At 48.2% G+C, this 21,323-nt stretch overlaps 1 protein-coding gene across 3 annotated transcripts; it reads right to left on the bottom strand.

Annotated features, from left to right (window-relative positions):
* Positions 1 to 2,061: 2,061 nt before the first annotated feature.
* Positions 2,062 to 21,105, bottom strand: CKB (creatine kinase B). 3 transcript variants are annotated; one of them, XM_081193730.1, is made up of 8 exons: positions 20,950 to 21,105; positions 18,937 to 19,146; positions 16,409 to 16,563; positions 12,945 to 13,077; positions 11,609 to 11,780; positions 9,052 to 9,175; positions 7,601 to 7,790; positions 2,062 to 2,463 (listed from the first exon to the last, which is right to left on the bottom strand). In XM_081193730.1, the coding sequence occupies exons 2-8, from the start codon at positions 19,127 to 19,129 to the stop codon at positions 2,285 to 2,287; spliced, it is 1,146 nt and encodes a 381-aa protein (XP_081049856.1). In that variant the 5' UTR covers positions 19,130 to 19,146; positions 20,950 to 21,105; the 3' UTR covers positions 2,062 to 2,284. The 3 variants fall into 3 exon arrangements, with proteins under 3 accessions (XP_081049856.1, XP_081049858.1, XP_081049857.1); XM_081193732.1 differs by lacking the exon at positions 18,937 to 19,146 and adding an exon at positions 18,260 to 18,447 and having other exon boundaries at positions 20,950 to 21,096; XM_081193731.1 differs by having other exon boundaries at positions 18,937 to 19,142; positions 20,950 to 21,071.
* Positions 21,106 to 21,323: the final 218 nt, after the last annotated feature.

The raw sequence follows: 21,323 nt of genomic DNA, 5'->3' as shown, positions 1-21,323 counted from the left end.
TCGTAACTGACTTTGGGGTTGCGGCGCTCATCTCACTTTATTGGCTGAGGGAGCCAGCTACAGCTTCTGGGTCATGTGGCCAGCATGACTAAGCCGCTTCTGGCGAACCAGAGCAGCGCATGGAAACGCCGTTTTCCTTCCCTCTGGAGCGGTACCTATTTATCTACTTGCACTTTGAGGTGCTTTCGAACTGCTAGGTTGGCAGGAGCAGGGACCGAACAACGTGAGCTCACCCCGTCACAGAAACTCGAACCGCTGACCTTCTGATCGGCAAGTCCTAGGCTCTGTGTTTTAACCCACAGCGCCACCTGCGTCCCCTCTGGAAGAAGGTACAGGGTTATAAAGACTAGGACTAGCCGCCTGAGAAACAGTTTCTATCCAAATGCGATTTAGGTTTTAAACGCAGTGTAAGGTAGTCTCTATGGGAGTATATTGCATTTAATTTTCAGAGTTTTTAGGGGGTTAACCAGGCTGGGATAGCAGGCTTGTTGGTTTTTGAATGTGTGGTGTAGATTTTTTTCCAATTTCATTGTTCTGTATGGGACAATGACAATAAAGATTATTGTATTGTATGGTCACAACTCTGCATGTGCCCTGGCAAGAGTTCTCGATTGGCTTTGTTGGTGCTCATGCCCAGGCCCAAGTCGCTGTACCGTGTCCCTACCCCGGGCATAGTAAGCAGCCGTGATGCCCCAGCCGGCAGACCAGTTGCATAGCAGGGGCGCCGTCACACCCTCAGGTTTGTGGGTGCCCACCGCCACAACACAGACATGCAACATCACACACACACCTGCATGCAGTGTGTGTGACGGCACACGTGCACCTTTTGGTGGGTGGTGGCAGGAGTGACGACTCTTCCTCCTCCAATCTGCAGCCAGTGAGGTACCCTTTTCCGTGGGGAGGGGTTCAGCCCCTGCCTCCACATCCAAGCCCCACCCCCCAGAAAAGGATACCTCGCTTGCTGGCTGTGCAGAGGATAGAGCTGAACTGCTCTCTCTGAGCCAGCCCCCCTGCTGGCTTTTTTCATGGACTTTGTGGGTGCCAAGCCCCCACAATTATATTATTGTGGGTACCCAAGCACCCACGGCCCCCTGGAGTTGGTGCCAATGTTGCATAGCATTGCCCGTTCCAGCCAGCCACTCCCCATTAGGAGACATTGAAGATGGTCACCATCTTAAGTCTTAAACCATCTTACAGCTGCTTCGAGAATGAGGTGGAGAAAACCCTAAAGTACACTGTCCCTGAGCTCTAGTGAAAAGGAGGGGTGGGGGCAGGGCTCCCCTCGTTCTTCAATATACAGTGGTAACTCAGGTTAAGAATTTAATTCGTTCCGGAGGTCCCTTCTTAACCTGAAACCATTCTTAATCTGAGGTACCACTTTAGATAATGGGCCTCCTGCTGCTGCCACACCGCCACCACGCAATTTCTGTTCTCATCCTGAAGCAAAGTTCTTAACCCGAGGTACTATTTTTGGGTTAGCGGAGTCTGTAACCTGAAGCGTCTGTAACCTGAAGCGTCTAACCCGAGGTACCACCGTATAGCTCATCTGGGGTTGCCAGCCATTCCTCATGCTGCAGTCCGTCTCCTTGACCATAGGGACCCAACTCCTAGGGGCTGTGGGGGCTTTGACCCCCCACAATAAAATATTTGAGGGGGCTGGGCCCCTACAAAGTTGATGGGCATTCCCATTCAAATGGTGTGTGTGCACTTCGTCATGTGATCGATTATGCAGGCTGGGGCCCCACAATATTTTATTCAAGTTGGCACCCCTTCCCTTGACATCTGATGGGAGGGTGTTCAACTGGGAGGCATGTAAATCTTACATGTTTCTTTATATAGGAAGATACATAAATATTGGGGGGGGGGAGGGAGAGTGTTCTGGGTATATATCAATTCAGGATTTGCATAATGGCCCTAGAATGATGTTGAAGCAAGCTAGAGTCAAAGGATAAATTATCTTATAATTTTAGTTCATCCCCAAATCCCAGTACCCCCTGAGGAGCCAGAAGCCTTGCTTAGCCACTAAATGCCCTTGAAAAACAGAAGGCAACAAATCAATCATTTGTCAGGCCAAACAATGGTTTTTATTTCATTTTCTCCGTGACATTTCAGCCATCAAAAAAATAAACTCTAACACATATGGATGGAAGACTTTCTACAAGTGTTACTAAGTGGGAATTTCTCTTTCGACTCCAGGATTTTGATTGGAGCATCATTTTTTTTAATTAATTATCCAATAAGTTAGGAAGAAGCATGGGGGAGAGCTGGGGTGTTAAAGTGCTTTTCATTTCTGAGCTGGGATGAGGTCGTCAATACACTGGCCTTTCTCAAGGCGCTTCTCCATTTCGATCAGCAGCTTCACCCCATCAACCACCATCTGTACCAGCTCCACCTCAGAGAACCCAAGACGGTCGGCGTTGGAGACATCAAACACGCCTCCCACCGCAGCCGTGTCCACTCCACCTGAGGAAAACCAAACAGGAAAAGGGGATCAAATTGAGGATCATCTACTCCATAGGGAGCCAAGAACTCTGCATAAAACCCAAGTTGGCCCTGCAGATAATAATAATAATTTATTATTTGTACCCCGCGCCCATCTGACCGGCTTGTCCCAGCCACTCTGGGTGGCTTCCAACATACCGTATCTTTCCATGTATAAGACGACCCCTATTTTTTTGAGCACAAAATTAATAAATAAATAATAGCAACATTCCTTGCATAAGACAACCCCCAATTTTAAACTTTAAAAAATGGGGGGAAATATAGTCTTATACAGGCACCCCCAAACTAAGACCCGTGGGCCGGATAAGGCCTGAGGGACTCATTTATCCGGCCCACAGCAACCCCTGCCGCCCGCTCTTACCGGCGCAGCTGCCCACTTCTGGGTAAGAGCTGCACCAGAAAAAGCTTGTGCGCATGCGCATACATTATTTCCGGTGCACATTCGGGTTGGAGGAGGCCCGTGCACATGCGCACAAGCTATTTCCGTTGCTCATCCAACCAGAGGTGCGCTGGAAATAGCGTGGGCGCACGCTCCCCTGGAGACACCGGCCCGAGGCACAGTAAGTTTGCTGAGCCCTGGTCTTATACATGGGAAAATACAGTATATAAAAAGATAATAAAACATTAAATAGCTTCCCTATACAGTGGTACCTCAGGTTAAGTACTTAATTCGTTCCGGAGGTCCGTTCTTAACCTGAAACTGTTCTTAACCTGAAGCATCACTTTAGCTAAAGGGGCCTCCCGCCGCTGCCACGACGCCGGAGCACGATTTCTGTTCTCATCCTGAAGAAAAGTTCTTAACCCGAGGTACTATTTCTGGGTTAGCGGAGTCTGTAACCTGAAGCGTATGTAACCCGAGGTACCACTGTATATATATATTCCTAAATAAGCAGGGCGCTCTCTTCTCCCAACAGTCTCTCCAGAAAGAAACCATCTTTAATGGTGATGAATGAAAGGGAGACGCCAACAAGAATCGACAGACGATCTCTAGCCTCTTTCTCCTAATAAAAGTCAGGATCCTCAGTAATGGTTGTTTTAGTACCATAACCAGGCCTGAAGCCAGACAGAAATGGGTCTGTTTTTAACTTTTTAATATTCTTTTTGTTATATGTTTTTATGTGTTGTTGTAACCCACTTTGATATTTTTATATATTAGCAGCACATAAAGGTTAGCCTGAAGGGATGAAAGACGTTCCCCACAGCCAGGCTAGTACAATAAAGCGAACAATGGGATCCAAATTCATGACTTATTTTATTGCACCGGAGGTTGTATTGCTGTGTTATTTCTAATTATTTTGACTTATGAGGCTGGCTTTGGGGTGGTCCTTCAAATAAGGAGATATAAATTCCGAAACACGAGTGGCATGCTGCGGCTCTAAGAAATTTAGGAATACAGAGTCCATCTATGGCAGGCATGGCCAAACCTAGCCCTCCAGATGTTTTTGGGACTACAATTCCCATCATCCCTGACCACTGGTCCTGTTAACTAGGGATGATGGGAGTTGTAGTCCCAAAAACATCTGGAGGCCCAAGTTTGGCCATGCCTGATCTATGCTTCCCTGCACCAAATCCTAAAACAGATTTTTCTCCACTACATTGGTCTTTAGGAATCAGCCTCTTAGGTTTACAGGATGCCATTTGCAAATGGCTATCTAACATCACATGTTTATCTCAACTTAATAACTTAATAACTAATAACAACTTAATAACTAAGTGTTGTCTAGGGTTGCCATATGTCTGGGAAAACCAGGACATGCCCTCTTTTTGGGAGCCAACATGCTCATCCAGGCAGATATTTTTACATTTTAAAGTAAATGTCTGGGTTTGGGGGGTTCCTTAAATATTGGGGGGAGGCTGGAAGGGCACACATATGCTTTGGAGGGCGCTGTGCCCTGGAAGTGGAAGCACCACCATAGAGTGAGGCCATCATAGCAAATATCAGGTAGGAGCTGGGATCCTGCCTCTGCTCAGGCTCTGCACACCGTGGCCACTGCCAACCCGAGCCCGGGAAAGAGGTGCATGGGTGTGGCTACGACCCCATGCGCCCCTTTCTTGGGCTGGCAGCAGCTCAAGGTCTCCTATTTTTTGCCCTTCAAGATATGGCAACCCTAGTGTTATCCTGATGAATTTCAAAGGGTGCCCCAACTTGGCTGCACTGCCTAATAGGCAACACTGCCTGACTATATACTTTTTTTTAGCACTATCAAGAGCAGAAGTGGGTAAGGCCAGATGCAGCCTCCCTTCCACTGACTTGTCTGTCAACCAATGTTGCATTGCACCAGGCACTTTCAACTTCAAAGGTGCATGTCTGAATTCTTCCTTTCCATTGTTCTGCCCAGACGCTGAGGTCCAGCGCCAAGGGCCTTCAGGCGGTTCCTGCAGAGCTACAGGGAACCAGGCAGAGGGCCTTCTCGGTAGTGGCACCTGCCCTGTGGAACACCCTCCCACCAGATGTCAAAGAGATAAACAACTACCTGACATTTAGAAGACATCTGAAGGCAGCCCTGTTCAGGGAAGTTTTTAATGTGTGACATTTTAATGTATTTTTAATCTTTGTTGGAAGCTGCCCAGAGTGGCTGGGGAAACCCAACCAGACGGGCGGGCTACAAATAATATATTATTATTATTATTATTATTATTATTATTATTATTATTATTATTATTATTATTATTATTATTATTATTATTAGAAATCAAACCGTGGCTGGAAAGATTCCTGCAGAAAGCAGGAAGGGTGATGAACAGCAGGAATTGGCTATACTCAAGAGCACCTGAGTAACACCAAGCCCAGCAGGGCTTGCTTTTGGTGCTGAAGGCAAGCACTGCTTGCAAAGGAATACCGTATTTTTCGCCCTATAGGACGCACTTTTCCCCCTCCAAAAATGAAGGGGAAATGTGTGTGCGTCCTATGGGGCGAATGCAGGCTTTCGCTGAAGCCTGGAGAGCGAGAGGGGTCGGTGCGCACCGGCCCCTCTTGCTCTCCAGGCTTCAGGAAGCTCTGTGCAACCCTCGGGAGACCTGCTCCGAGGGTTGCACAGAGCTGCCTGCAGTCCCCGGCTCAGCGCAGCTCTGCGCGGCCACCGGGAGCCGGGCGCAAAGTCCCGCCCCGCTCCGGATGGCCGCGCAGAGCTGCCTGCAGTCCCGGGATCAGCGCAGCTCTGCGCGGCCACCGGGAGCCGGGCGCGAAGTCCGGATGGCCGCGCAGAGCTGCCTGCAGTCCCGGGATCAGCGCACTTCTCCCCATAGCCAGCCCCACAAGCTCGGGGGACAGCGGGGAGGCAGAGCGCGCCTTCCCGCTGTTCCCCGACCTGGTTCTTCCAGCCCCGCACCTGGGGGGGAAATAAATTTTTTTTTCTTTATTTCCCCCCCAAAAAAAAACTAGGTGCGTCCTATGGGCCGGAGCGTCCTATGGGGCGCAAAATATGGTAATCAGGAATGCATTCCAAGGCCCCTTTGCAATCACAGCTTTGCCATATGTTCTCGGCTGCAGCTGAGGGTTTGCAGGCTGATTCAGCACCCTGGCAAGCATCATTTGCTTGAAGGTTCCCTGTGCCTGACCTAGAGCCTAACAGCTGGACCTGCAGGCTGGGCATAAACCTAAAGCAGCAAGAAGCTGCGTTATATATATATTTTTCCAAATATGGGACTACATACAAGGGAACAGCAGTACATGGAGCACTCGGTTTGCAAGCAGGTTTCAGGTTTGATCCCAGGCATCTCAGGAAAAGATTGCTGCCTGAAATCCTAGAGAGCAGCTGCCAGCCAGTGCATGTAATATGAAGCCAAATGAATCAGTTTTCTGACTTGATATAGAGCCATTTCCAATGTTTCGCTGCACCTGTGGTTTTCGCTATAGGGTAAAGCTTTTGCCTGGTTTTTACCGATTCGTACTGAGTGTTATAATTGGGCTATTATTGGGAATTAGTGGGAAACTAATAAAATTTATTTGTGGGAGGAAACTAATAGAAAGCTTTGTCTTCTCCCAATGTTTGTGCTGAAGAACACCGCTCCTTTTGGGCACCTGGTGAAAAAGGGTCCGCTGCCCTGCCCTGATTGGTTTGCCTTATGGTTGTTAACACTGGATCACAGACTGAATGGAGGTGACCCAGTCCAGGGCTGTCGGTGGGGCAGGCGCCAACAGTGGGGTGCCTGCTTGCTTCTGAGAGGCAAGAGCTGAGGGCCTTCTTGGTAGTGGCACCCACCCTGTGGAATGCCCTCCCATCAGATGTCAAGGAAATAAACACCTATCTGATTTTCAGAAGACACCTGTACAGGGAGGTTAGCAATGTTTGAGGGCTTTTTTGTGTTTTAATATTTTGTTGGAAGCCACCCAGAGTGGCTGAAGCAACACAGTCAGATGGGTGGCATATAAATAAAGTTATTGTCATCACCTTATCTTCCCCCTGTATGCTTAATCAGGGCTCTCCCCTGCTCTCAAAAAAACCCCTGCACAATTCCCCAGCTCCAACTGCATGAAGTGGGTTCATTGCTTTGACCGTGTCTGGCTGCCCTCAGGAGGAGCGTGGAATAAATTTAATGATTATTTAGTTAAATTTGTTAAGTTAAACTAACTGAAAATAGCTTGCAGATACTTAATGGGTTTAGGATTTTATTTATGTTAAATGATGAATTAATATGTTTAATTCCATAAGGTGAAGATCTAAGGATGTCAATGTTTAAGTTAAATTTCACAAAAATTGGGATTTGGAAAACCGTTAAAAGGACATGCAATGAAATTCAACCAAGGGGAAGCGAGGAAGTCACTTAACAAAGTTAATAACTCTAATTTTCAATAAGGTTATGATTTACGTTTGTTCGTCTTGTTTGTTTGTTTGTTTATAATATTGTGAAAACTAATAATTTTTTTTGAAAACAAAACAAAACAAAACCAAAGTGCTGGATCCGGCCACCAAATCAAGAGAACAGCCATACGCAGCCCTAATTTTCAATGTTCATTTTTTAAAATGCCTGCTGTGATCATTTCGCATATTTTTATGGCTTGGTCTGGGGGGGACAGCCTGAGGACCACTTGCTCTTGCCAAAAGAGCAAGGAGTAAATGTGATACAAAGCCCCAAGTCCAGGCTTTGGGTTCCTCACCTGTGCCTCGTTTCTGCAGCCTCAGCTTCTTGAGGATGTCGCCAAATTTCTCGTGCTTGCCAAGGTGGGGTAGCTTAATGTGCACTCCGGCACGGAGCCCTGTCCCGAGGTTGGATGGACAGGTCAAGATGTAGCCCAGGTGAGGGTTCCACATGAATTCGTAGTTTTTGGATTTGAAGAGGTTTTCAATCTAGGTGGGGGAAAAGACAGGCCATTGTGAAGAAATCGCTTCCTCTCTCAAGATTAAGGAGCTACAAGGCCCCTTCATGGCTATAATTGCAGAGTGGTAGAAGTCCGTCAGCTGCAGCAGTTAGAGTGTTGGGCTAGGGACCTGAGAGACCAGGGTTCAAATCTTCACTCAGCCAGGAAGCCAGCCACAGTCTCTCAACCTGACCGAATGAGCTGTGTAGTTGCAATGATAAAAGGGAGATGAAACCAGGAGCTTAGGCAGTGGCTGGGCCCAAGCTCATCCAGTGAGCTTCATGCTAAGTGGGGCTTTGAACCCTGGTCTCCTAGCACTCTAACCACTATACCACATGGCCTCACAGCCTTGAGGCTTAATGCAGCCCTTCAGGAGTATGTCCTCAAAAGGCAAAAAAATGCCTCTTGCCTGCTAGGATGAAGAGATGGAAGAGCATGAAAACTTCTGGCTTTGATACTGCAAACTGCACCTGTTCCCCTGCCAACTTTTGCAGCCGGCTCCATTCAACACAAGCGTGTGGCCCCTGGTAGGTTGATTGTGAAGGAAAGTGGCCCTCAGGCTGAGACAGGTTCCCCACTCAATATGTAGCTACTGCCTCACACTCAACTAACTCTTTTCTTAGAGGCAGTGACCAAATACCCAGAAGATTAATGCAAGCTTTGGAAACACAGAAGAGAAGCCTGCCCTCTTACCCCTTTCAGAGGGGTACACCTTAGGAACAGATTACAAAAGCCTTCCACTACGGATGTGCCTTAGAGCATCTATTCGAGCCTACCAGGTTGCTGCGTACATGCAGGCAACCGCAAAGAGCACCGTGTTTCCATCTGAAGAGGACAGCTTTAAGCATGCAGGGTTGCCTGCATTCCAGCGCTCTCCAGAAATTTCAGAGACAGGCCTTCCCCCTGGGAGCACATGGCCAAGGTCAATTGCCCGAGACTTCTCATTCCTCCGGATACGAAGGTAAGAAGCACTCCAGCGCAGGCACAGGGGCTCTGTTGCCAGGACGCAGCTGCATTCTCTTCTCACTGCGCCACCACCTCTGCCTGAACTGGGAATTCGCAAAGCCACACTCTGCTGCGTTGAGTTTAGAGCCGACACTTAGGTCAGCACTTTTGAGCTCTGCAGAGAAGGTTGCACCACATCAAAGCACAAACACACACACACACACACAGGGAGGGAGGGAGGGAGGGAGGGAGGGAGGGAGGGAGGGAGGAGACTTCCACTTGCTTCGACACACAGTTATATTTACCTGCGTTAGCCCAGTACAGAAGCGGGTGAAAACTTCCTTCATATTTCCACCTTTCTGCATAGAAATAACTCTAAGGTGATCTTCCTCATTGATCCACACAAGGAATGTCTTGTTGTCGTTGTGCCTGAAGGACACAAGGCAGGGACGGCGTTGAGAGCTGTTCTTTTAACCTTTCCTCGAGCCATAGATCTAAGTTAAGCTAGCCACATTTTTAAACCTGGCTCCGTCTGTAGTTGTAGCTTTCGAGATATCTTCCACAGACGCTTTCTGTGCCCACGGTGACTTTGCAGAAGCCCACCCCCCTCTTAGATGGCCATCAAAACTACCCCAGGGCATTTTGAGCTTTCTGCCTTCAACCAAATGTTACGCACACCACAGATTGACTGTTTTAGCTTTCAGCTGAACAAGAAAACCTTGGAAATGTAGGGATCCATCTGGTAAAGACTTTTGGGTTTCTATAACAGCAACAACTCAGGGTTGTGCAGTGGGTAACACAATGCACTCAAAACCCGGAGATCTGCATTCGGATCCCAAGTAGGGAGCCCTGGCAAATCGCCATTTCTCAGCCTATTCTACTTTGGTTTGTTGCAAGGATAAAATGGGATTGGACCGAGATCCTGAGTTTGATCCCATTGGCAGGCGGATCCCACAACTGGAATTCTGCTAACTTATCATTCCCACCAGTAGAAGACAGTGGGCGGAAGCAACTATCAAGATCTCCCCTTGTCCCTAGAGTTTATTGTGTGTCCCCCCCCCCAAAAAAACCCCTGCTCTAGAGATTTGGGGGCACAGCATGAGATGCAGCACAGGGAACTTTTGGGAAATTCTGCCAGTAGGAACATCTACTGGATCTTAGTTCCATCCATGAATGGAAGCCTAGTTAGGATCCAATCCATGGGGTGTTAGGGTTTGAAGGTGCCTTGCAAATAAACTCCTCCTCAATGATAATTTTCTTTATCTTTTTTCTTAATTCATTTCTTTTTTTTACTCCTTTAATATTTTTATCTCTAATTTTTCCCCCACTTTGATTTTGCTGCTACTTTACTCTGTTTCTTTGTGTTGTTGTTTTGTTATTGTCTACTCAGTGTTAAACCACAGAGCCTAGATCAGAAGGTCGGCGGTTTGAATCCCCACAACGGGATGAGCTCCCGTTGCTCAGTCCCTACTCCTGCCAACCTAGCAGTTCGAAAGCACGTCAAAGTGCAAGTAGATAAATAGGTACCACTCTGGCAGGAAGGTAAACGGCGTTTCCGTGTGCTGCTCTGGTACGCCAGAAGCGGCTTGGTCATGCTGGCCACATGACCCAGAAGCTGTACGCTGGCTCCCTTGGCCAGTAAAGCGAGATGAGTGCCGCGACCCCAGAGTCGGTCACGACTGGACCTAATGGTCAGGGGTCCCTTTACCTTTACTCAGTGTTTATGAGAGGTTTTGCATACAGGTGAAGGTGAAGGAAGCTTGGTGAAGGACCCTGTGTGAGAGGCAGGATGGGAGAAGAAAGGGAAGCTCACAGGTGAGAGCTGGGAGGGTTCACCATTTTTGGTGTGGGACAAGTTAAGATCTACCTTTGAGAGAGGACTTTGCATACTTCTCCGTCTCTTGTTTAGATCAGTTGGTTTTTTACTGGATTGTATTATGAAAGGTTGTAATAAAATCTTACTGAAAGATTTTCAGTGCCTGCAATAGTCACTGGCATTCTGCTTTTGAAATTCTCAATTCCTAGCTCTGATCTTCACTTTGGGACAAGTTCAGACTTCCATATATTCTTGCCAAGACATGGCTGTGCCATTTAAAGCTCTCATCCTCTTATGTATAGCAACCCTAAATCATACCGGGGGGATGTCCACGTCTATAATCCAGGCTACATGGAGAAGTGAGCAATGCTAGATTTATTTGCATAGCAAGGATTCATTCCTATCCCAGAACCGGCACTCCCTGGCGCATGACTTGGCTTGCTCCCAATACAAAATTCACACACTACAACTGAATATCAGGGCAATCTAGGGAACGCTTCACGTTGCCTTTATTCTTTGAGGCCAAGCTAAGATCCTGGAAAAGATCTTTGAGGCTAAGCTAAGATCCTGGAAGAGGATATCATTTCTCTGGGAACAGCTGCTCGATAATAGGTCGTGAAACTGTTTTATCAGAAGAGCAGTCGATATCAACGCCTCCCTTGGAATCAGCCTCATGGCTCCAGGTGAGTTTAGTTACAGGATGGTGGCTAACCTGTGGCCCTCTAGAAGTTGCTAAAATTCCCATCAGCCCTGGTCAGCATGCCCAGTGGTCAGAGTTGTTGTCCAAAACATCTGGAAGGCACCAGGTTGACAAAGGCTGCCCCCTAAGGCCATTTTACACTGGAAGCAATTGCTTTTCAATCATGGCTCAAAAGGCCTTAATTCTGTTTACTGACCAGGGCTTGTTCCTCCTGTCTGTTGAAGACATGCAAGACCAGAATCTACCTACACATATTAGGTGCTGCCAGCCAAGACAATATCGGCATCCCCCATTTCCTTCCTTCCGTCATTTTTTCTAAGGGTTGCCTCTACTGGGCGTTACTCACCAGATGCCCCGGCCATCAGGCCAGTCACGTGCCATTCCGGAGGCTAAGAGCAGAGGAGAGACCGGCTTGTCAAAGAGGAAGTGGTCATCAATGAGCTGCTGCTGTTCCGCATCCGTCATGTTTTTCAGAGCATAGTACCTCCCGTTCAGGTCCCCTTCCAGGCTAGCCAAAGCTGGAAAAAGCAAGAGAGAGGCTTGCAGAATTACTGCAGAATTCCCAATCTTTAAGGGAATTCAAACAACGTTCTTATTTCGATTATACACATGCGCATCATAAAGGAAGCTAGGACTCAAACCAATGGCTTCAATTTACAAAAAAAGAGATCCCAACTAAACATCAGGAAGAACTTTCTGATAGTAAGAGCTGTTTGACAGCAGAACGGTCTCCGTCGGGAGGTTGCAGACTCTCCTTCCTTGGAGGTTTTTAAGCAGAGGTTGGACGGCCATCTGTCATGGATGCTTTAGCCGAGATTCCTGCATTGCAGGGGGTTGGTCTAGATGACCCTGGGGTCCCAAAGCTAAGATTCGATTCGTGTGGCATCCCCTCCCCTATCCTGCAAACTGCCGTTTGTTGAAGGTGGTGATCATTGTAGCTCTGCTAAGGGTAAACTGCAATTCTGAGGATTCTTTGGGTGAAGTCATGTGCTTCAAATGCATATGCCGCAGACATGATCTCAGCATACCAAGATGGCAGCAAATCCAAGCTTAGCATTGCAACTCAGGTGTGCTTATATATAATTTCTTAATTCTCCACCAGCTTAGCTGGCAATTTCCCCAGGTAGTCAGGGATGGGGGAAGAGAAAAAAAAGGAATCTAAGCCCACTATTCTTGACCCTTTTGTTGCCCTATTAAGTTGTCGGATACCAAGGAGCAACGCATGCTTATCTGCAGCCAGGTATGCTTTTGCATACCAGGGAGGAGCCAAGGCTTATTATGCAAGCATGGGAAAGAACACAGAACTCCTCCAGCTTCCTGCCACAGGTGTGGCTTGTCTGGCTGTGTGCTTGCCTTTATTGCACAATAAACTTCCTCTTCCACATTTCACCTTTTGGAGACAACAATGCTGTCCTTTTTGTCTTTTAAAGAGGTGCTATGGAACAGAGGTGCCAGCTTCCTAAATGCTGCCAAGAACCTAAACTGGGGGCGCACCCAGAGAGGATTCAGTCCCAAGCGCCTTGTTTAACTGCAACTCGTATGTCATCGTATACAAGGCTTGAATGATTCATGCATTTTGCATTCTTCCTCAGCCCACGTGATCAGGTTACGTTCAGGGCTATGGGGCTAGAGTCTCTGCTGGCTGCTTTTTTTTGCAGCATGCAAATGCCAGAACCTTTTACCTTCCACGGACAGCTTCTCGATAGCACGCCTCTCTCCTCGGCTGCAATGAGGCGGCAGGCAGAAGCCACGGATGCTCCTACCAGTTCGGACACGTGAGCTCAGGACGTAGTTGGGATCCAGGTCGTCGCCACCCTGCAAGATACAGGAAGGAACATCTTAGAACCAACCCCGGCGCAACCGCAGACGAGGCTGTCCTGCCCAGCATTTAATGAGTGCAACAACCCGGGAATTAAAACACAAGTCATTCGGAGAAGCTTCTGCGCTGAAACTTTAATGGCCTGCCTCACAGCCATGCATTATAGATGGTGCAGGTGCATTTCCCAGCAAGCAGATCACAAGTTCTCAGCTGCCACGATTATATATATATAGTTGGAAGGGACCTTGATGATCATTCTAGTCTAACCCCCTGCAATGCAGGAATAAAGATGCAGTTGTCCCATGTGGGGATCGAACCTGCAACCTTGGCGTTATCAGCACCATGCTCTAGCCAACTGAGCTATCCAGACGATGGTGCAGCCAGAACATTTCAAGCGCAGCCAGCATCTAGATCAGGGTTTCCCAAACTTGGGTCTCCAGCTGTTTGGGGACTGCAATTCCCATCATCCCCGACCACTGGGTCCTGCTAGCTAGGGATGATGGGAGTTGTAGTCCCACAACAGCTAGAAACCCAAGTTTGGGAAACCCTGATCCAAATTAAAAGCGCTGGTCCTGGAGTTCTGCAGAAAGCAGCATTTTGCCATCCACACGCAGAGAAGTGCAAAGTAATCCCTGAAGGGGAGAAGTCATAGTTACATGACTCGTGTCCATATTAAGAGACAGGACTTTGGCCGTAAATGGCAGACTTGCTAAAGAGAATGCTCTTGGGATTGCTATATTAATAAGGCAGTTTGCTGCCATTATTATTATTATTATTACTATTATGATTATACACAAGATCTCAGGTTGGTTCACATGATAAAATACAAGTTTCAGTTCCATCGTTGGTATTGTTGACACACCAACTGACAGAAATTCCAGGTTTTCAGATCTCTCCCAGCCCTGCCTAGAGGAGCTGGGGATTCCACCTGGGGCCTTCTGCATACCAGGCAGGTGTCCTGCCCCTGCTCCACAGCCCTCCCCATCGCTGGATGCGGTCAAGGAGGGAAAGCGGCAAGATTCAGTTTGTCCATGAGACCAGGCCACCTAGCAATCCTGGGAAGCGGCTACAATTTAAATTAAATAAGCTCTGGCCACATCGACACCATCCCTTCCAAGCAAATTCATCCCACTTCAACAGCCACAGTTCCCCCGCTGCAACCTCAAGAACCCTTGGAATTGCCATTTATTACTCACAGAGTAACAATTCCCAGCACCTTGAACAAACTCCAGTTCCCTGGATTTGTTGGGGAAAGCCCTGACTGTTGAAGTGGTATAAATGTATTTTTATATATATGAAGTGGTACATTTATATATGAAGTGGTACATTTCTATTTTTATATACAGTGGTACCTCAGGTTACATATGCTTCAAGTTACAGATTCCGTTAACCCAGAAATATTGCTTCAGGTTAAGAACTTTGCTTCAGGATGAGAACAGAAATTGTGCTCCGGCGGCGTGGCAGCAGCAGGAGGCCCCATTAGCTAAAGTGGTGCTTCAGGTTAAGAACAGTTTCAGGTTAAGTACAGACCTCCGGAACGAATTAAGTACTTAACCCGAGGTACCACAGTATATGGTGTGGATGGGACCATAGATTTATTGTGCAGGTGTTTATGTGCACACACAGAACATTAAACAGGAAGGAAGTTACCTTCCAAACACACAGAAAGACTGCTTGCTGGTCAACTCCAGCCAGTAGCTCACTCAGGTTAGGACTTGGGGGCTGAGATCCCGGGCCCCACACAGCAGAATGAGACCCCCCAGCACAGCAAGTCAAGCCTACCGCATTCGGAAGTAACACACCTTACCAGAGGGGGGCCCCATAAGCTCATTACAACCCAACCGTCCAAGATTACCTAATGGCACCACTAAAACCAACAGCCATCAACGTGATCTAGGGCTCATTCAATCCCAGTATCCCTGGCTGTGTGAATGGATAGATCAGTGGTTCTCAGCATGTGTCAGGGAGGAAGATCCAAGGACAATCTACTATATTTTGGGAATGATTCCTGATCATACGTAGCCGCATTGTTTTATACTTCCTGGATGTCCTGTAACCATGTTATAAAATAGTTGTGTTCCGTGCCGTAAATCAAGCACTGCTAAGAGTTGTTCTTTTTCGTTTTCCAATAAAAAAATAATTGTGTGGCATGAACAAATTTTTCTTCGGAAAGAATGGCCCAGAGAAAAAAGTCTGAGAACAACAGGTCTAGAAAGATCTGTTTTCTCAGCCACATATAGCACTATCAGTTTTATGCAGACGATCAAAATATTGCTGGCTACTCTATTCCTTTCTTAGGAATTGTTCTTCCTTCAAAGCTTCCCACTGGGGTGAGTGGGGCACAGAGGGAGGAGGGGTTAACTTTGCAGAAGCAGCAGAGAAGCAAAGGGGAGAGAGTAATCCTGCACCAATCTCATTCAGAGGCACCATATGCCTGCTTTAAGAGGAACATGTCCCACCAGAATTGCTCCAAGAAGCAATAGCCACCAGGCAATCACAGTAAGCACCCATCTACAGATGGCGTTTGCCCCCCTACACGCAACCAAGCCTAATAAATTCACATTATCTAGGTCTGCATATATGCCTAGACAGCCATTATTGGGGCTTTTTAATGGAAAGAATCACCTCTTTTAAGAAATATGGGTTTGGATCCATCTCAGTGGCTGTGCTAACCAGCTCTTTGGGGGAGTTTATTACTTTCTCCCACCAGCCATATGAGGAAGGGTTGAGGGAGTTGAGTATGTTGAGCCTAGAAAAGAGGGGATATGATTGCCATCTTCAAATATCTCAAGGGTTGTCATGTGGAAGAGGGAGCAAGCTTGTTTCCTCCTGCTCTAAGAAGGTAGGATTCGAACCAGTGGCTTCAAGTTTCAAGGAGATTCCAACTAAGCATCAGGAAGAATTTTCTGGTGGCAAGAGCTCTTTGACATTGGAACAGTCTCCCTTGGAAGGTGATGGACTCTCTTTCCTTGGAGGTTTGTAAGCAGAGGTTGGATGGACATCTGTCGTGGATGCTTTCGTTAAAATCCCTCCATTGCAGGAGATTGGCCCCCGGTGTCCCTTCCCCAACTCTACAAGTCTGAGTCTACTATTCTTCCAGCAGGAGCAGTCCTCCTAGTCAACCCATGCAAATATCAAGGTCAAACTAAGGATGCCTTCAAGGAAGCCTGTTCCGCTAGGCAGGGTGTAACATTTGGCAAGTACCTATGATATTGTTCCAGGGCAAGGGAGCTTTTGCCTCCCCCCTCCAGATGTACTGAAGTCCTGTCAGCCCTGTAAGATCAATTTAAAATGCAATTCCAACAAACCTAAAGAGGTTTTTCCTACCTGCAAGTTATCGGCATTCAGGTCCGTCTTGTGCTGGTCTGTAGGCTTGTAGCCTCCATGTCGGTCTTCAATAATGGGGTCAAATAGTTCCTTATACACGTCGTAGCATTCCTCATCACCGGCTACACATCCTACTGTCATAATGTAGGGATGCCCTACAGAGGTCAAGAAGCCAGAAAAGCCAACGTTTGGATGGTGCTCGAGTCTAGTTCCAAGATACCAACAGCTTCATGCACTCAAGTCATCAGGAAGAACAAAAACAGATTTTGCATGCCATTCACTTTATAAGGTATAAGTAAAGCATGTTTCGCTGTGGTGTAAAGGCCGAAGCCCAATTCAATCAATTTTGCAGTTTGCAGACAAATGCATATGACCATCCGGAACACCAGTTTACAACAACAAAAATGCAATATTTTTAGAAAGCTAGTTTTAGCAAAGGTGCCTGGATAGCTGTCCCCATTCAACATTAAAGGTAAAGGGTAAAGGGACCCCTGACAGTTAGGTCCAGTCGCGGACGACTCTTATGAAATCCCGAAACTAGACTTGGACGGTCACAATTAACTGGTTTTTGTTCACTGATATTACAAAGGGTTTCTAGCTTTGGGGCACTGCCTAGTATTGAGAAAGAGCCTGGCAGATTACTGACAATGGGCAATTATCCATCGTCATTCATATTCTGAGTAGACCCATTGAAACTGAAGGACTAATTTCAATTGCATCTATTCCCCGTATGAATATAATCTCCCAGTGGAAGGTTACAGCTTGGCAAGCCCCATACTAGCCTCTTCAAAGAGTCTGGCCACCATTTCTCATCTACAGGGCTTTGTATTTTCAGCATCAACATTAAAATTCTGACCCAGTTAATCAAGATTCTGAAGCTAGTACGCATGATGCAATTTGAGGGGGAGGGAGAACTGTCTTCCCGCATAACTCTAGTTATTTTTTCTTTCCTTTTTGCACCATTTAATATTGCATGAACAAGGAGTTATGAAGGGAAGAAACTTCACATTCAAACCTCTGGAATTTTATCAAGAGAATCCTTTGGCTTCTGAAGTTTCGGCAGAAACTGCAGTAAGGACTGCAAACATTTTCTCTCCATCAGCCAGCCAAGTTTCCCAGGAAACCAAGTTCTGCACCCAGTGCTAAATCCTGTGATTCACATAATCATGGCATACATTCTAGCTTCATGCTGTGTGTGTTTATGCTGTCTGGGGGTGTGCAGTCCTTTAAGGAACTAGTTTCCAATGAAGCTAACCAAGATGTGCATTGCCTGGAACCAATATAGGACCATGAAGGCCAAAAAAACCTTGTTTGGAAATGTCACACTGCTTAGATGATGCAATCACCATTATACAAAGGTGCACACAGTTCAGGAGCCTGTCCAGTTGTTAACACAGCCCTCGGGCAAATGTCTGGTACCTTGGGGGGGAGGGCGAGTTTTTAGGGGAAACCCAAAAGCAACATTGCTCTCCTGCTGCCATTCCCCAGCAACCAATATTCAGAGGAGCTCCAGCTCCGATCCTGTACATATAGATATCGTGACTAGTAACCATGTTCCTGCCTTTTCCTAATCTCCTTTTAAAGCCATTAAGGTTAATGGCACAGGGCACCTTTTTCCAAATTAGGAAGTGGGGGGTGGGGGGGAAGCAAGCCTTAAGAAACTCCATCGCAAATTATGAGTTCGGCTCAGTTGCGTAACTTGCTTCATCGGAACCACACTTCTCGTAAAATTGCTGGAACATTTCCACAATCACAGCTACGGCTTCAGACACAAACACATACACAGGGGTCAATGCCAGCCTAAGCAAAAAGCCACCGGTCCAGAGAAGAATCTCAATCAAGGCTTTTTACCAGGATTATCAACCCCAGTCTGAATGACATCATCCACGGTGCAGCCGCTAGAGGTTACTTTTTCTCTCAGTTTCTGGTACAATTCCGGGGTTAGGACCTTGGCCATATGATTGTTGTGGACGCTCAGGTCTGGGTATTCCTCATCGGCAGGCAGCTTCTGGTTATTAAAGAGGGCCATTTTATCCTTGCTAGAGAGAGAATGTGTGACAAAAACAAAACAAACGCAAACACGGCAGCGTTAAGACAGACAGCGAAAAAGGTCACCAAGATCTGCTCCCCTTTAATTTGCCAAAGAAGTGCCACGGAAGACAACCAAGGAAGGGAAATTTTTTATATCTATAAAAAACAGCCTCAGTTTTAAGAACTTGGGTTAAAAAGAAAAATTCTTCTTGCGCAGCAGTTTGCATATTTAGCAGGGTATTTACATAGGGATTTGCTGGGAGACGGTGGAGGCCATTGCATGTAATGACCGGGTTTATATTCCTTGAATAAAGCCACCTTCAAGGTTTTGGGTGGTCAAGGGCTTTTGCACCAATACGCAAGGCTTTTTAAAGTAGCCAGGCCTTTTGGAGGCTTCAAGGTTGAATCCCCTTCCAGATGCCATTTCAAAGCAGCACTTCCTCGTTAATGGAGGGAGAACAGATCCGGATCAAAGCAGGTGTCCATTTTTTTTTTACCTGGGTTGTCCACCCCAGTTTGAATCACATCATCCACGGTGCAGCCGCTAGCAGTCTTTTTGTCCCTCAGCTTGGCATACAATTCCAAGGTCAACACTTTAGCCATATGGTTGTTGTGGACACTCAGATCGGGATATTCATCCTCCGCAGAGTACTTGCACTTCAGGAGGTTGTGGCTGTTTGAGAATGGCATGGCTGGCACCTGACTGGCTAGGGGAAAAGGAGAAGAAGAAGAGAGCGTGTTGCCATCACCTCGCCTCTTCCCGCAGGGCACTGGCTTAGCAGTCGCTCTCCGGAAGGAGGCTGGGCCACGGAGCAAGGTCACCTTGCCGCCTGCCCTACCTGCCCATTCAAACACCCTGCCTGCCTGGCACCTGCCCTCCTGGAGGAATGCCAGGGACTTGGCAAACATGGCTCAGTCCCGTCCCCCGTCCCCGGCTCCCTCTCCTGCTGGCACAGGTCGCCTCCAGGGCCAGCGCGAGAGAGGGGAAGCCGTCGCTAAGAGATTTGCCCAAGGTCAAGGCGCTGCATCGGTGGCAGCGCCAGGAATAGAAAACAAGCCGCCCAAGCGCTTCCTCCAGGAGCTTTTAAAGAGCTTGGCTACCGAGCGCCTCCCTTCCTTTCCTCGGTCCCAAGGGGTGACCTTCAAGACCGGGGAGGAGGAGACTTCTTTTGCAGCGAGGCAGAAGAGGCGATCTCCTCGCTAGCAAAATTACGCCCGCACTAAAGGGTGCCTAGTTTCGCTTGCAGAGAGACAGAGAGAGAGAGAGAGATCCGGGCTCCCGGGAGAGACTTGCAAAGCGAGCGAGAGCAGCCCAGCCTCTCCGCGCGCCCCAGGCCCCGGCTCGCCTCTCTTTTGCAAGAGTAGAAAAGCCGGTCCGGGATGCGCAGCGTTTGGCGCACAGCAAGCCAGCAAGGCGGGAAAGGGGGCGAGGAAATCCGGCCGACGCTTCTCGGCCGCGCGCTAGGAAGCGCTTTGGCGAGGAGCAGGTGGCACGGACTGCCTGCTGCTGGTGCATCTCGGAGGGCGCAGGGAAGCCGAGCGCCTCCCGCCCCTTGGAGCAAGCAGGAAGGCAGGCAGGCAGGGCGCGGGCTCGAGGCGCCCAGGGGCGCACGGCCGCGCTCTCGCCGCCCCGCCCCGCCCCGCCCGCCGCGATGCAGCCGGCTCCTTCTGCCTTGCTCGAGGCTCGGGGGCAGCCCGGAGAACCGCGGACCAAGACCCGCGTTTTGGAGAGGGGCGGCTGGTTGGCTGCAGCTCGTAAGTCGGCAGCGCCACGGCTCGGGGGAGGAAGACGCGGCGAGCGCGCCCAGATTCCTGGGGCTTCTCTGTATCGCCTGACTCTTTCTCTCTCTCCACTCTCAAGGGGGGCAGTTCTGCTCCGCAGAACCGATCCGGATATTTTCTAATATCCCCCTTTAAAAAAAAAGTCCTCATTCGCTATAAGGGCTCTCTTCTCTCGATCGCTTAGCTCGGGAAGCAAATAATGGAAAATGAAACAGTCCCCATTATATAACGCATTCCTCTGCCTGCTTTGGAGACATCGGCGAGGGATGAATGGATGCGAACACCCTGCTAAATATCAGCTGAGCCGGACTGAGGCGTCCTACCAATACACCTGCAGCAGAAGAATTTTAATTTTTTTAAGCGAGGCATCCAATGTTTGAAGCATCTCTCCGTTTCCTGGTTATGGTGGACGCATTCCTAGCTCTGAGCTGCGTCCTCTCCCCCACCCCGCGCCTTAGAATAAAATCTAGCATCTTCGTTCCCTTCCAAGCCCAAGAAGCTTACAAACGCGCATCTTGGGGCAACTCCACCCCCCGCCAAAAAAAATAAAAAAAGCTCTCTTTATCCCTATGCAATTTCTTGGCTGCTTTTCCCTAAAAAGGAAAACAACAGCCGCCGCCGCCACCCGATCTCCTTTTCCTCCCAGCCTGCATCTCTAACCGGAGTCTCATTCCATTGCTAAAGAGGACCGCTGCTGCTGCTGCTCCGCCTGGTCTCCAAAAACTTACCGAGGGCTTCAAAGACGAGAAAAGGCAAAGCGCTTGTTCCCTTTGCCTCTTACAACCCTACAGCTCTCCCAGAAAGACCTGCCGGGAATGGAACCTGGCCCCCACCTTCCCATCACTTTTATAGATACCCAGAGCACGCTGCCTATTGGCTAGTATTTATATTCCATTCATTCCATTGGATCCCGGCTCTCGAGGAGGGGTGAGCTCACTCCGTCTTCTCTTGCCTATTATCGCTCCCCAGTTTGCTGCCCAGCCTCCCCAGTCAGATTGGGGAGGCGCGCTGGGGGGGGGGGGGGAGCGGCGGAGGTTGAAAGAGAAAGTGATGGAGCCCCGGACTTTAGAACTCTCTGACAGGCTAAAGCAAAAGACCTTCA

Source organism: Podarcis bocagei (assembly GCF_964188305.1).
Source record: "Podarcis bocagei genome assembly, chromosome: 1".
Lineage (NCBI taxonomy): Eukaryota > Metazoa > Chordata > Lepidosauria > Squamata > Lacertidae > Podarcis > Podarcis bocagei.
Note: the sequence above shows the minus strand (reverse complement) of the source record. Positions and strands in the feature narration are given on the sequence as shown.